A 16,240-nucleotide genomic window follows, 5' to 3' on the forward strand; every position below is an offset into this window, starting at 1 on the left:
TGTTTTTTTCTCAAAATAAATAATCAATTTTATTACATGTACATGGGGATGTTCACAGCTCAGCCTCCAACATCAAAATCTGCTGGGGCAGTCCCAACAGCACAGATATTATCAACAACCTTTGTCTCTCAAAACTATGTGCCTGCTAATGCCTCTATCTCCTGCCTCCCTATCTCGTGTCCTTGCTGCCCACTTCTTCACACACTATGTTCTCCTGGCTTTGGCTTACCAACACCTTATCCCACCAAAGGCAGCTTGCCGTCGCCTCTGCTTCTCACCTACACCTCTGACCTATTCTCCCAATTCTGTGTGTGTGCTCTATGTGTGAATGTTTAGTAGCTTGACCTATGACCTACTTAAATAAATAATTAATATAATGCTTTACTATGGTTAATACAACTAAATCCCTAATACTACAATAATCTATTCTCACAACACACACACACAACAGCTCAGGGAAATAGTTGTGCACACTCATAGCTACATGCTAACATGTTAGCATTGAAGCTCCTCACTGTGAGCAAAGACACAAAGTTCACCAAAGTAAACTGCAGGGTGACACCATGAAAACATCAGTGTGTGAAATCCTTCTTTAAACAAAGCTTCACTTCAACTTCAGAGAAGTCTGTTAACAACTTGTTAAATGTGTTTTCTGCTGACATCTAACTAGATCTTTACTGCACAGCCTCAGTGTTTACAGAGGATCCAACACACACCTGATGTACTCAACACTGGAATATGTTAGAGAAAAAAAAGTTTAATAAATAAATCAATTAAAATGTTTTAAAACCTAACCTATCAGTGACCATGGACCTGCACCAGTCCAACATAGTCCATCACTGGACACTGACCCACAGCACTGATAAATACCCAGTTTAACTTCTTCTAGTAAAGTCAGTCACACTGAAGAATCTGAGCTTGAACAGCACAGAGTTAAAAACATGTCCATACCTATGATGTGTGAGTTTCTGTCGGGTTTCCGGCTGATATCCAGCAGTCTGTGCTGACGGTTGATCTCCTCCTCATACTGGACGATGGTTTTTTGAACCTCTGAGAAGATTTCTTCACAAACAGCAGTTAGTCTCTTCTTGATGAACTCTCTCAGATACTGAGCTGAACTCATCGCTGCTTCAACTGGGGCTGAGCGGATCGATACAAGCATCGATGAAGCGATCCAGACGTTGGTATCAGATCCACACTGATGTGACGGGATCAATACTTCAGTTTGTGTCTCTCCTCCAAGTTCAGTCCGCTTCATCAACAGCAGCCATGTCTGCACACACACCGCTCCTCTACCACAGTAGTGCTGTCCTCCTCCGTTCTTCTTCGGGGCCTGATGGCGTTTGACAAATCAGCTTACAGGTGCATTAATCCCGCCTACTGGACTGGAGTGTGGACAGGAGAATAGCAGGAAAAACAAGGATAATTATATTCTTTCATCAATCTTATAATTCAATAGAACAATCATCCATTTACTCGTATTAAAGAAGACTGCTATCATCATTTCCTTATTTGTTTGAGCTTTCCTGATTTCTGATTCCAAATATAACAAACTATCCATCATCCCTCTTTCTTCATGAAACCCACTCTGATCCCCAGAGAAGAGACTGTTCGTATCTAAAAATCAGCTTCATCTGTTTTCATTCTCTCCCCAACAATACGATGGGTTTTTAACTAGTTTACTATTGTCTTTAAAATGCACACTGGATTCATTCAACACGTTTATGAGAACGCATCAATTTACTAGACGATTTAATTACACACTAATCAATATTTATAACAAATAATATATTTATGAGCACAATATCATTTTTAAATAATCTCAAAACATTTCTGACTGTGTGTCTAAATGAAATAAAGTCCAAGATAAGTCAAAAGCTGTGTCCCAATTCATAGGCCGCATCCTTTGGAGGCCGATTATGCCACAGCCAGGTGACAAAGGCTGTCCTTGTTCAAAGGCTGCTCCCAATGCGGCCCACAAATGCGTCCTCTTTTTTCATGGATTTCAAGGATGGGTTGGGTTCTTTGGTGGCTCAACCTATCCCAGGATTCATAGCCTGGCGATGGTTGTGGATAATTTTCGAAAAAATGGTGGACAGCTCAAATGGGACAGCCAAAGAGTAAACTTTTAAAATTAAGTACTAACTTTTATGTCACTTCTTTTGTTTTGATGGTTCACTTGTTAAGCTAAAAGAAAGGTGCTTTATTCATCTATCTGTCCTGCACTCTCTCTCTTTTTCTTTCTCTCTGATTGTGGAATAAAAGTATGAACATGTATTTATAAGTTACACTTGTGTTTGAATCCTGCAGCTTATCACACATTTGATTTCCATGTGTGACAACTGCAAGTGTCCAGAGTGAGGACAGACTGAGGGACCCACTGCTGCACATCATCTGTGAGGCTTTGCACCCCTGATGATCCACCAGGACAAACTCAGCAGTGTGTGAGGAAGAGGAGGAGGAAGAGCCAGCAGCAGCTGACAGATGGAGAGAATAGACAGACTGTTCCCTGTTTGTGAAGGACTGCTAGAAAAGTTTAACATAACTAATTGTCTGTCCTGAATCAGTCTTATTAGGTAATGTTCAAATAATTTTATCCTCCCATTGTTTGCAGTGTGGGAGAAAGTACTCAGGGCCTTCAAGTTACACACTATGAAAGGCAGCAACAAGTTTAACATTCAGAAACCTAAAGTATGTATCAGCAGCAGAATGGAGCTAAAAATAAATGTTTGTTTCAGTTCTATGAAGCTTTGAGTATTTTGGATTAGTAGCACTGCTGTGTTTGTTGCATCATATTGCTGTAATTGTTTATATGCTTTATATATTCTGAGGTAAGTTGATCTATAGTGTTACATCATATTCTATAAGGATGTTATGTGTTTGCGTACTTTCTGCCCAGTTTGACCCATTTAGCAGAAGTCAGCCTGTTTAAGGGTCTGATATCTATTCTGTGTGACTTAAAGCAGTTATGACATGGTCTGATTTTCTCACCCAATAAAGGAATATTTCATATATCAGTCTACTCTTCATTCTATCAGAAACCGTTATCACAGCTCGTACATTTTCTTTTTACACAAATATGTAAGCATTAAGCCAAATTTAGTAATGCCAACATATTAAAAGAACAATATTTGTCTCTTGTATATGATACATCTATATATACACTGTCAAAGGAACCTGTCTTCGAGTGAAGATTTAGGAAATATAAATGACTGCAACTTGAATCTTTACTGGAGCTCAGTATTTGACACTGAGTTCAAGTTCATTGCTGTAATTACTAATAATAATTAATATAATAATAACTTTAATATTGGTCATATTATAGTTACATTGCCAAAGTGAGATGACCTTAGTCTCATGAACAACATTAGCTAATTGTTATTTACTAGCTAATCTTAAAATCACTGTTCAGTACAGAAATGAAGCCCAACAATCCTGTAATCTCAGCCTCAGACAAATTTTAGTATTTGTTTTTAAAGCCCTCCATGGCTTGGTGTTGTTTTAAAATAGCTTATGCCGTATCCATCTGTGAGATCTTTTACTGTCTGTAGCAGGGGTCCCCAATCCCAGTCCACGAGGGCCGGTGTCCTTGCAGGTTTTAGATGTGTCCTTGATCCATCACAGCTGATTTAAATGGATAAATTACCTTCTCAACATATCTTGAAGTTCTCCAGAGGCCTGGTAATGAGCTAATCATTTATTTCAGGTGTGTTGACCCAGGGTGAGAGCTAAAACCAGTAGGGATACCGGCCCTCGTGGGCTGGGCTTGGGGACCCCTGGTCTGTATGAATCAAGTGCTGTCTAAAACATCAGTTCTGCCTTCTGGGGTACCTCAAGGATCTGTTTTAGGTCCGATTCTGTTTTTGCTTTATATATATTCACTCTAGGCCAAATTATCAGATGTTACAATATTATTTTGTATCATCTTTATGCTGATGGTATTCGGTTATACTGTTCTTTCAAAGCTTCTGAGCTTTATAAATTGTCTTGTTTAAATAACTGTCTGTCAGAAATCAAACAATCGTTAAATGACTATTTCCTCCAGTTAAATACAGATAAAACAGAAACTTTAATTATTGCTCCTGATTACATGTTTTCGGAAATATCATTTGAAATATCATTTTTTCAGCATATCAGTTGTTTATATCTTTCAGTTCAATCGAGCCACAGAAACCTGGGTGTCATATTTGACAGTTCAAAGTCACTTGAGAAACACTCCAAACTACTGTTTCTGAACTGTTTATATCATCTAAAAAACATTTATAAACTCAAACTACTGTTGTCAAAGGCAGAACTTGAGTGATTATTCATGCTTTTATTTCTTCTCATTCGGATTGCTGTAATAGTCTTTAACAAATCAGCTTTGGATTGCTTTCAGTCTGTACAGAATGCTGCAGCAAGACTTTTAACTGGCACAAACAAGAGGTCACATATTACTCGAGTTTTGGTTTCTCTTCATTGGCTGCCAGTGCATTTTAGGGTTCATTTAAAAAAAATTAGTAGTAACTTTTAGAGCTCTACACGGTGAAGTTCCCCAGTATATCTCTGACTTGTTGAAACTAGGGGTGGGTTTTGATTACCGATTTATCGATAGATTCTAGCTTGGATAACGTGATATCGATTCATTAAAATCCTGAATCATACTATATCACTGTTGTGAGGTGGCGACGAGGCATATGGAACGCCAGGACTGCCATAATGAATTAATTAAATACACCATTAAATAATTAATTAAATGTGGCAATAATTAATTAAAATTGGAATTAATTAATTAAATAAATAGTTATGACACATGTAATTAATTAATTATTGACACATTTAATTAATTATTTATGTATTTCACATTTTAATTAATTATTGACACATTTAATTAATTATTGACACTAAACCACTAAAAAAATATTAAAACGGTATTTGGTAACACACAAACAGGGTTTTTCAAAGCTCAGTTCTGTTAGCTTCCACATGCCGGTTGTTGTGTGCTAGAAACAATGGCCACCAGGCCAAAGCAATGGTTTTGACTCGATCAGCGTTAACCCCGCCCCCTGAGTTTGATGGGTGAGGCTGACAGATAAAATTATTTCATGATGAGAGCCAGGCGCCAAGACTGCCAAAATGAAATAAATAAATATATCATTAAATAATTAATTAAATGTGTCAATAATTAATTAATTAAATGTGTCAATAATTAATTAAAATGTGAAATACATAAATAATTAATTAAATGTGTCAATAATTAATTAATTACATGCATGTGTCATAACTATTTATTTAATTAATTAATTCCAATTTTAATTAATTATTGCCACATTTAATTAATTATTTAATGGTGTATTTAATTAATTCATTATGGCAGTCCTGGCGTTCCATAGAGGCAAAGCAAACGTAGCCGATGTTTTACCTGATGGGTACAATGTTGCTGCTGCTCCTGCTGCTGATAGGGCTGGAGGGCAGGGCTGTGTTGATCTGAGACTGTAGACATTAAAAAGTCCATAGGAGAGATGGTAGCTGATTAAACAAGTGTTATGAGATAATAACAAAATGCAAAGATTGGTGACAGCGCTTGGAACCATAAGGCAACAAAAAACTGTGAGAAATAATTTAGGCTCTGCCTGTGATTCACTCTTTGCTTCTCTTCTTCCTTCCATCCCATCTTTTCATATATCACTCTCCACTTGCTATGTGAGAACAAGGCACAACTTGCTATTGCAATAAACTATAATCTAATTATCCACACCTAACAACTCTTGCACTTAATCTATAATAAAATGATGACAGAAAAATGTTATAGCACTGCCTTTAGTAGCCTCACACAGCTCCTGCTGTTTCCTCCTCATGTCCTTACCAGGCATGTCTGGACAATGTTATATCCTGAGTAATAATTAAAAAAAAACCCATATACATAAAACACACACATGCACGCACACACAGTGACATTTTAGACCTTCTTCAGAATACTGTATATACTATGGGCATCACTGTGCTGATCCAGAATCCTTACATTATTATTTATTACTAGAGCTACAATAATAAAGCAATGAGGAGGAGGAAGTAATAAATATGAAATAATGTCATTATGATGATTCCATTTGTTTCACTATCCACTCTGTGCAGGGCAAAGCTTATTACATTTTTAAACTGTAGAGATACAATCATTTTACTGCTGTAAAATCCTAATTTTGTCTTATTTAAAATATAAATCTAATATAATCTGCTTCTTAATGTATGTTCTTTAAAATACAGCGTGTGTTTTTTAAAATATTATAATATATAATGCATAATTATGTGGACATGCATATTAGATCGTTTTTTAGTGAAATATAATCCCCCCAGAAAGGCAGGAAAAGCGCTGTAAAACATTTTTTAAAAGTTGCCTCAACAAAAGGGCACTTTGGGCACCCATCAGGAAAGGGGCGGGTGCTCCAGCCCCTCCAGCCCCCCCCCCTGCACGTGCCTGCTCCATCTCAAGCACTTAGGTCTTGTTGGGATTGAAAATGTTTGATTCCTTCTATTAAAATACGCGGTTATAATCATTTTCATATATTTACTGCAAATGTGCTCATTTCAGTTGGCACTCGGTCTTCTGAAGGTCATAAGCTTCGTTCAGCATGATTGTCAGGACTGATGACTGAAGGAAATGACTTGCAGAGGGGTCTCTACAGACGTATTGCAGAGGGCGTTTATCTTGCTGAACCACATCCCTACAAACACTCATCAGAGATCCGTTTCTCAGTATTATAGCACTCTTCATCTCCCTACAGGCGTATTTATCGCTGTTGTAGCTGAATCTTCCTTAGATAGTTAGTTTTTGTTAATTTATGTTGTAAATTTATGTTGCATGTAGGGTTGCCAACCGTCCCTTAAAATACGGAATCGTCCTGTATTTCGAAACAAAAGTACACGTCCCGTATTGAGCTAATAAGGGACGCACTTTGTTCCGTAATACAGTGAGAATCAAAAGTAGTCTATAAATGTTTATGGAATTAACGCTTTGTTTGAAAACATAATTCCCAGCCCCTCTCCTGCTTTGTGACCAATGAGCTGACAGCACACTTATGACAATTCGAGTATGACAATTCAGATTACCGCTCATCTCATTGGTCGAGGAAAGGTCGCTTGCGGAGAAAATACCGGAAGACAACAGATGACCACAACAAGAAGCATGGCCAACAGGGAAACAAACGCCGACACTGCGGTGCAAGTCTCGGACGACAGTACACCTAAAGCTGGACAGACACTGTGCGATTTTCAAACTGCACGATTGACTCGCAGGGGTTAGAAGTTGGTAGGTCACGATGCAGGGTCTCACACTATACCGCCCGATGCTCTGATGCGACCTGAGTGCTCACACTGTGCGTCCATAAAATGAAGGTTATAACAGAAAATCTGTCGCTCTCTCTCCCTCTCTGTCTTTCACTCACACAGACACACACACCACCACCATCAACTTTGCTAAATTGCTAATGAAAAACATTGATCAGGCAGCTGTGATTGAACAGCAATGTAAATCCAACTATTTTCACGGTTGTTGTGGTCGTGATCATTTTGTGATGCCACATCGAAAAGGCTCGGATGAGCTTTCCAAAGTTCTACAAGTTGTGCCTCCATTGCTTGTGTCCAGATCACAGGCTGCACAGCCGTGCTGCTCCGTCTTTTTCACGGCGTTTACGTGTTTGCGAGTGAGCAGTGTGAGCGGCTGTGGTGACACGTCACGAGCGATTGATGATCGGGAGCTGGTCGTGAGGTGTTAATCGCTTCTCGTTACCCCACGTATACTACACGACGCACGATGAAGGCCAAAATCGGTCCGATCACCAAATCAGTCGCACGACTCAAAAATCGGCTCAAAATGGGCCAAAAATCGCACAGTGTGAGCCCAGCATTAGAGCAGCAATGTTTGTTCGCTCAGAGAAAGAAAAAAAGGAGGAATGGGAAAAGGAAAACACCTGGCTGGAAAAAGTTAATATGGGCATGTGCAGTGAAAATCAGCGCTATGTGGCCAGAAGTGTGATAATATAACTTATTTTGTGTAATAAACAACTGCAAGGATAGATGATTACAACAAATAGATCACTAATACATAAAAGTAATACATAGATGAATAATGATGATGAGTTAAGATGCTTAATCATGGGAACAAGCGGGTTTACAAACAGGAGCAGCTGATTAGCATTAGAAAAGCTGAAATAATACCTCAGCTGAAGCCAATTGTACTAAATGCACTAAATGTGCACTGTTACAAGAATATTTTTCGTTCTATTGCTTTCTATTAATTTATATAATTTTAAGTTAAGCAGGACAGAGTTCTTTTAAAGAAAGATTTACTTATATTCTCAAAAGTTAAGCATGACAGGCTTCTGTTTAAGAAAGAGACCTGTTTTACTGTGTTAATGTTGTCATTTTGAGCTAAAAATAAATGGCTAAATGATCACTTGTTTCACATGTGTTCATATCACAAAGAATAGAATATGCATCTACTTAAATCAACTTCAAGTCAAATGGTTAAAAAAATAATTTCACACACAAAAAAAGAGCTAGAAAATTCACCACACTGGGAAGGGTGAAGACAACTGGGTCGCCCGGCCCTGGCCACGAGGTGTCCCTTATTTATTTTTCAGGGAGTTGGCAACCCTAGTTGCATGTAGCACCTTGGTCCTGGAGGAACGTTGTTTCGCTTCACTGTGTACTAGGTGTATATGGTTGAAGTGACAATAAAGCCAATTTCAACCTGGTTCCACTCACCGAACGACGACCACTTTGATCACTTTAAATCCGTCCTCGTGTCTCGTTGTCACGGTTACACTGCGCTCACTGTCCGTTTCCTCCACATTACAGGTTTACTTTCACTCTGCTGGTTGTTGCTCTGCTTTTACGCTTTGTTGTTTGTCTTATTATGTTTTCCTTGTTTCACCGCTTCTCTCTCACCATCTACTTCTGTTCTTATTTCACTTCCTGAGACGTCACTTCCCTCTGCCGTCTGCTGTCCATTCACAGCCCGTTTGGTCAATTCAGTCGCCCCTCCCCCCGACACTCCTGCTCTGCTGGTTGCCACAGCAGAGCACGTGACTGAGCAGACGCCTTTGTTTGTTTGTTTTTAGCAGATGAGGTGACTGAATATGATTCATTTACATATTTGTTGTCGTTTTAATCCGTAGCTCCGATTTTCTAAATGAAGCCAAGTATTTTTCTCCTCTCTGTGTCAGTGGGACACAGTAACTCTTATCTCTGAGTGAGTGCAGCACAGCACACAGCAGCAGAGACAGGATAACAAACTGTGTGACAGGCTGTTCATTGTTCCTACTTTATTAGAGATTTACATGATGAATTCGTAGGAACTAATTACAAGGTCAAAGATAAACAGACATAAATCACATGTGTTTATGTGTGAACAAACAGACATGTGTTAAACATATAAACATGCATTAAAGCCATTAAAGTGTCTTACAGTCCCTGTTAACACATGCCTACTGACACACAGTAATGTGTGTTTGAATACAACCTGAAACCTGCTAATGTTCTGATTTAACAGCAGATTTCTCCACATGCAGGGCAGAGAAATTCCTGCATCTGTCACACAAAAAGTGGAAAATATATTTGTTTGACATTTTAATCATAATAACAAAAAAATAAAAAATGTTGGTAGATCCACTTTTTAGGAAGATGAGGTGATGAAGAAGAGAGTATTGAGTGGAAAAAGGCCAGTGAGTTCATGTAAATGCTGCTTCTGCTGTAAGAAACAGACCTAAAAGTGAACAAATGCTCCATGATTCTCATTTCTATCCATCATCTTGAACACTGACTATAAATGTGTTCACTTCATTTTTGTGTGATTTGGTTTCTTCACGTGTCTCCTTCAGTGCAAATAAAGGACTGTTAGAGTGTGTGCTGTATGTTTTTCTGAAGCATGACAATCCTTTCCAACAAGTATTTCCAGCTGTTTGTCTCCACTCTGCACTTTAGTCTTTCTTCCTGTCATGTCTGTGTTTGTCCACCAGGTGTCTCCCTCAGCTCATTTTCTCCAAATCAGAAGCATCAGATTTGTGGAGACGCTGTACCTCCCAGCAGGGCTGGACTGGGACAAAAAATTGGCCCGGGCATTTTGACTAGCGACCGGCCCACCAGGTATTATAAGATAAGATAAGATAAGATAAGATACCTTTATTAGTCCCACAAGGGGAAATTTCATGTTAATCAGAATCAGAATCAGGATACTTTATTGATCCCTGGGGGAAATTTTTTTTTGTTACAGTGCTCCATTTTAAACCAACATTAAGACAAGACAGACAATACACTAACTAAGAATAGTACAATATATACATATATATACATACATACATACATAAGTCAGTCATAAATAAATAGTTGGAAAAGAAACATGTGTAGCTGTAGCAGTAACCAGTGTGTTAAGTGGATGCGTTGTACAGGGAGATGGCCACAGGCAGGAATGATTTCCTGTGTCGTTCAGTGGTGCTTTTTGGTAATCTCAGTCTCTCACTGAACGAGCTCCTGTGACTGACCAGCATGTCATGGAGTGGGTGGGAGGTGTTATCCAACATTGTCTTTATCTTGGACAGCATCCGCCTCTCCGACACCACCTTGAGGGAGTCCAGCTCCATCCCCACAACATTGCTGGCCTTACGGATCAGTTTATTAAGTCTGTTGGCATCTGCGACCCTCAGCCTGCTCCCCCAGCATGCAACAGCATAGAGGATCGCACTGGCCACAACAGACTCATAGAAAATCCTCAGCATTTTCTGGCAGATGTTGAAGGACCTCAGTCGCCTCAAAAAATAGAGACGACTCTGGCCCTTCCTGTAAAGTGCTGTGGTGTTTTTAGCCCAGTCCAGTTTATTGTCAATGTGTACTCCAAGGTATTTATAGTCCTCCACAATGTCAACACTGACCCCCTGAATTGAAACAGGGGTCAAGTGTTTCCTGGTCTAAGGCTGCCGACCTATTGCACACAATGGCGGCGCCATCTTACCCTCCGACCATACATACATTAAACAAAAACATTACATGGGGAAGACAGGTCAGAGAGGTATAACAATGGAAAAATGCACCACATGAGGAAAGATAAGGAGAAAAAAATAATCAGTTTGAGAACAGAAAAAAACACCTCTGCACATAGCACATGAAAAAAACATATCTTGCAGCTCCACCCAGCCATCAGTGCCAGGTAGCAGGGGCAAGCTCAGTTTTTTGCACCTGCCTGCTATCATTTAATGTGCAGCTGGAAATCAGTTGCTACAATTCCATGCTCTGCTCCTCCACCATTGCCGTTTATCTCTTCAAGGCATAAGAATCCAGCTGTGATGTTTTCTATCCCTCCTTCTGCAAAGTGCAGAAGCAAAGTTTGCCAAGTTGTTTCTTTATCCCTCATTCACAAAGGCAGGTTTTTCTACCAACAAGTTGCCAGTTTCTTTGCATCTATCATTGCAAAATGGAGCAGCTAACCCTTCCAGCAATGGGATGCCATGAATCTATAATTCATAAATGCAGGATCAAGCTTTCTACCACAGAGTTGCCACTTTCTCTGCATCTATCATTGCAAAAAGCAGCAGTGAACCCTTCTGCTTCCAGGATGTCAGTTCTCTGCCATCTACATATTGTTTGCAGAAAAAAAAAGAAAAAAAAAAAGAAAAAGAACATGGGCACCAGATAGTGAGTTCATTGCTCTACTATCCTTCATTTGCAACATGCTGCAGCAAACTTCCTGACACTGGGATGCCAGTTTATCATTCGCAAAATGCAGAAACAAGTTTTTCTGCCACTGGGATGTGAGTTTCTCCGCTTCTAGCCTTCATATGCTAAGCAGCAGTGATTCCTTTTGGCACTAAGATTCCAGGTTATCTGTCTTTATCCCTGCTTGTCAAATGCAGCAGAAAGCTTTTTGCATCAGGATGCCAGGTTCTCTATATTCTAAGCTTCCTTCACAAAATAAAGCAGCTCACTTTTCGAACACTGGATTGGCAGCCTCGGCTATCTATCATTTGCAAAAACAACAACAACAAAAACTATTATCAGCTTCAGGTTGCCAGTTTGTTGCTCTGCTATCCTTGGTTTGCAACTTGCAGTAGTAAAATTTTCTGGCACCAGGATGCCAGTTTGCCTTCCTACTATCCTTCTTTCACAAATGTAGCAGCAAGCTTTCCCCACTGGGATGCCAGTTTCCCTGATTCTACCCACCTTCATAAAATATAACAGTGCATATTCCTGGCACCGTGTTGCCAGTCTTCTTCCCCATATCGTTCATTTGCAAACACAGCAGTAAACATTCCTTACACCGGAATGCCAGTTTCTCAGTTTTGTCCCTTCCTCCGCAAATGCAGTAACAAACCCTTCTGGTACAGGGGTGGCATTTTCTCTGCCATCTATCCTTCCTTCGCAGTGCACCATCGTGGCAACAGGATTCCAGGTTCTCTATCCTCGATTGCTCTTTTTTAAGACATTTTAAGCGCATAATTCCTCAAGGCGTCCCTTCACTTCTCATATGGTTTTTCTAAAGATTTGTAATGTGCTGAATATGAATACGCATATTCAGCACGTTACGGCAGACTGGATGACATGCTCATGCTTTTCAGAATACTTTTATTCACACTTTTGTTTGCTGTTCACTCCAGACCGGCTGCAGCTTCTCAGCTCAGCTACACACATCACCAACAAGAACAACGACAGACAAAAAGCAGAGCGTTTTATGCCGGTGAGGTGTGATTGTAGATGACATGCAGGTGATTCCATCTCCCCTGCAGCAGCACCGCAGACCACACCCCGCCACAGGTATAATTTAAACTCACATGATTATCAACCATAAGAACAAATTCAGATTTATATTGTATAAGGCAGTGGTTCTCAGACTTCTTCATTCCCCACGTGGCAGGACGAAATATTTTCACACCCCATCTAAACAATGACAGAAAAGCCTAGCTGCAACTTTATTTAGACAATAAACTCATTCACAATGAATCCTTCAGTATTTTTTGTTTTAACTTTCATTTCAAACAACTATTTGTAACTTTCATTACTAGACTGCTTCATTAGTCTCCACCACTTCTTCAAAAAAGCAACAAATAAAGCAGAATGTGAACATTGCCAAACATGGAAAAATAAAGTTGTCTTATAAAAAACAACAACCCAGAAACCTGTGAACAGAGATGAAAAATATCGAACTTAGTGAGAGTTTAATACTATTCACTCTTAGTGGCTGCAGTGAGCCTGTTTTTGACTGCAGAGCTGTGGCATGGAGACAGAATTTATTTCTCTTGTGTCGGGAGCATTCACTGGGCAGGGCGAGCGGATCCAGTTGACTCCGCCTCCATTACAACCAACTAGACGTGGAAGTATTGAACTGCTTTTGTGAAAAATGAGTGTTGTCACATTACCGTTCAGTTTGTAGGTTACAACAGAAAATGATACATATACTGTCCTCATGTTATCGGACAGGATTATTTCAATAAACAAAAGGACATTTTGACTGATTATTATTTTTATTCTTCTGTTCAGAGCTAAAACCTCCAACATTTCAGGAGTAGTTAGTCATTATAAGAGGTGTTCGTAGACTAAAAATCAAGAGTGTGTGATACTGTTTGTCTATGGTGCGCCTGCTGCCTGCGGCACAGGGAGGAGAGGGCGGGGCGGGATTCTCTGGCTGGCGCAGCATCCAATAACCAACTCGAAAAATAAAACAAAATAAAAACAAACCAACAAACACGAAAACACCAGACATTATGATACAGACTTATAATTTGCACCGACGTTTTATGGAAATTCTATGCACGAAAAGTGAGCGCGAGAGCCCTCGGTGCGCCTGCTCGCTGCTGAAGTCAAAGTAAACTTTATTGTCATCTCCGCTACATACAGTCCAGTATATAGAGAGACGAGACGACGAGGCTCCAGTTACAGCAGTGCAAGTAAACAAACAATAAATATAAGAAGAGTAAGAAAATAAATATACACTTTAGGACTAGGTAAAGGGATCAATAACAATTTAAAATTTATAACTTACAGTTTGATGATTCAAAGTCTCACACACAACCCGTCAAAAGGGGAGGGAGACCTGCTGCTTCCAAATAGAGCACATTTAATTCATAATGATGTAAATCCAAGTCCATTATGTATTCATGATTTGAATCCTGGGTTGTGCGAAATCCCAGAAATAAACCGTAGACAAAGCGAATCTGTGAAATAAGGTGTAGGTCTGTTAGGTTATGATTCTTGGGTTGGGGGATGGGTGTTCATACGGGAGTGCAAAATTAAAACCAAGATGGACAAGAAAAGTTCAAAGCCATCAGATCCTTAGTTTAGAAAAGGAAGTGTTTAGTGGGAGTATTCACCCAGGGCACCAAACAGGCTAGGATCACCACTGCATCCAGGAATAGACATGTCTTGGTGCCTCCATCTCTCATGACTGGATATTAACGTTGACCATGAAACAGCATTTCAAAAGAGCAAATATCTCATTTATTATCTCTAATATCACGGTGGTTAGCACTGTTGCCGCACAGCAAGAAGGTCCTGAGTTCAATTCTAACATCAGGCCGGGGTCTTTCTGTGTGGAGTTTGCATGTTCTCCCCGTGTTTGCGTGGGTTCCCTCCGGGTACTCCGGCTTCCTCCCACCGTCCAAAGACATGCAGCTTGTGGGGATAGGTTAATTGGAAAATCCAAATTGCCATTAGGTGTGAATGTGCGAGTGAATGTGAGTGTGAATGGTTGTCTGTCCCTGTGTGTTGGCCCTGCGACAGACTGGCGACCTGTCCAGGGTGTACCCTGCCTCTCGCCCTATGACAGCTGGGATAGGCTCCAGCGCCCCCCGCGACCCTGAAAAGGATAAGCGGAAGCGGATGGATGGATGGATGAATAAACTGTCAAAACATTGGAACGTGCTCAGAGGTTAGCTGCTGTACGCTGTACAGACACACTGACCCTATTGTAAGGTCACTGAGAAGATGCAATGCAATACATCAACAACTGTACAGTGTTCGAATCTCTAATCAGCGATGGTGGAGAAATTCTAAAAGAACAACTTAGAATAAATAAAGCAGTAAAAAGTCACTCGTCAGTTTATTAATACAATTCTGAAAAAGTACTTAAATGCTCGATTTCACTGAAAGTAAATTAAGAACATTTAAAATTATAATTGATTCTATAGCAAAATGGATCATCTAAAGCAATCATCATTGTTTCATTTACTCCTTGATCTTGTTACAGGTTTTCTTTGTATTTATATTTTACAACCATGTTTCACTTTAAAACACGTTGTTAAAAGAAAGAGAAATATGTGTGCAGCCACATTTTTGTTTATGTTAAATAAACATTATTGGTCATTTTACCAACTGATGTTGCCTTTTGAAACAAGATAACTATAACTGACAACATTAATTTGAATGCAATCAGTAAATACAGTTAAGACTGAATATGTGATCCGATAGAATACCAGAGTCAGATAAACATTATTGAAGCGGGACACCAGAGAATAAAAGCAACAAACAAGTACAAAACTAGAAAATATATACTTAAAAAAACATACTTGAATTCACTCAAATTTGGTCATGCCTTGTACGTATTATACACTTGTAGGAAAATAACGTGTCAAGCAAAAACATTTTTGCTGAAAGATCAATGTGAAGATGGAGCCTCCAATCACAACATCCGCAGGTGAAATATTAATATGAAAACATAAAAGTAGAGCTTGTTTTCAGAATTACTTAATTCTGGTAAAACTCTCAATTACATAAAAAAGAATTTACTTGACAGGTCTGGAAAATGAAACCATGGCAAAGTGTCTTAAATCTGCATTTTCTTTAACAAATAATGAATTAGACCAACTGTTAAATTGACATGCAGTTGTTTGCACTAAAGGAAAACACCACTATCATCTCATGCGGCTACCACATCGGCGCCAGTTGCAAGGCTGGAGCTGAACAACAACAATCAGAGCTCTGCTACACCCTTAAGTAAAGTGGCATCAGCGGCAGCTGGTGACAGCTGATGATGAGCGGCAGGTGTAGCAGCCTCCAATGCAGAACCCTTCCAGGATCGTGAACGAGCAAACACACACACACAGGGGGAGACAGAGGAAAAAGGGAGAGCGACCAATGACAATATGGAAAATAACATGGAAAACAAATATATTAATAAGGACCTCCCGGGCAGGACGATCCGAGAGGATTGCCAGCCCGAGTTAAGAACAAAACCCATAAGTGCTGGGTCCCTGGACCAAGGCCTGGACCCTGGGTCCTT

The 16,240-nt window shown here is 39.7% G+C and overlaps 2 protein-coding genes across 2 annotated transcripts in view; one reads left to right on the plus strand and one right to left on the minus strand.

Moving 5' to 3' along the window:
• The window catches only part of LOC309702675 (uncharacterized protein), an 85,233-nt gene that overhangs the window by 65,465 nt on the left and 3,528 nt on the right, over nucleotides 1-16,240 (plus strand). The window lies entirely within an intron of this gene.
• LOC309702689 (uncharacterized protein) overlaps nucleotides 1-16,240 on the minus strand; it is a 45,375-nt gene that overhangs the window by 13,719 nt on the left and 15,416 nt on the right. The window contains exons 2-3 of the mRNA XM_082527302.1: nucleotides 5,402-5,472; nucleotides 952-1,385 (exon numbers count right to left, since the gene is read on the minus strand). Coding sequence (XP_082383428.1) covers nucleotides 952-1,258 — 307 coding nt within the window. The 5' untranslated portion in view covers nucleotides 1,259-1,385; nucleotides 5,402-5,472. The remainder of the gene's footprint in view (nucleotides 1-951; nucleotides 1,386-5,401; nucleotides 5,473-16,240) is intronic.

Source organism: Aulonocara stuartgranti, assembly GCF_965226115.1.
Source record: "Aulonocara stuartgranti genome assembly, chromosome: 3".
NCBI classification, from domain to species: domain Eukaryota; kingdom Metazoa; phylum Chordata; class Actinopteri; order Cichliformes; family Cichlidae; genus Aulonocara; species Aulonocara stuartgranti.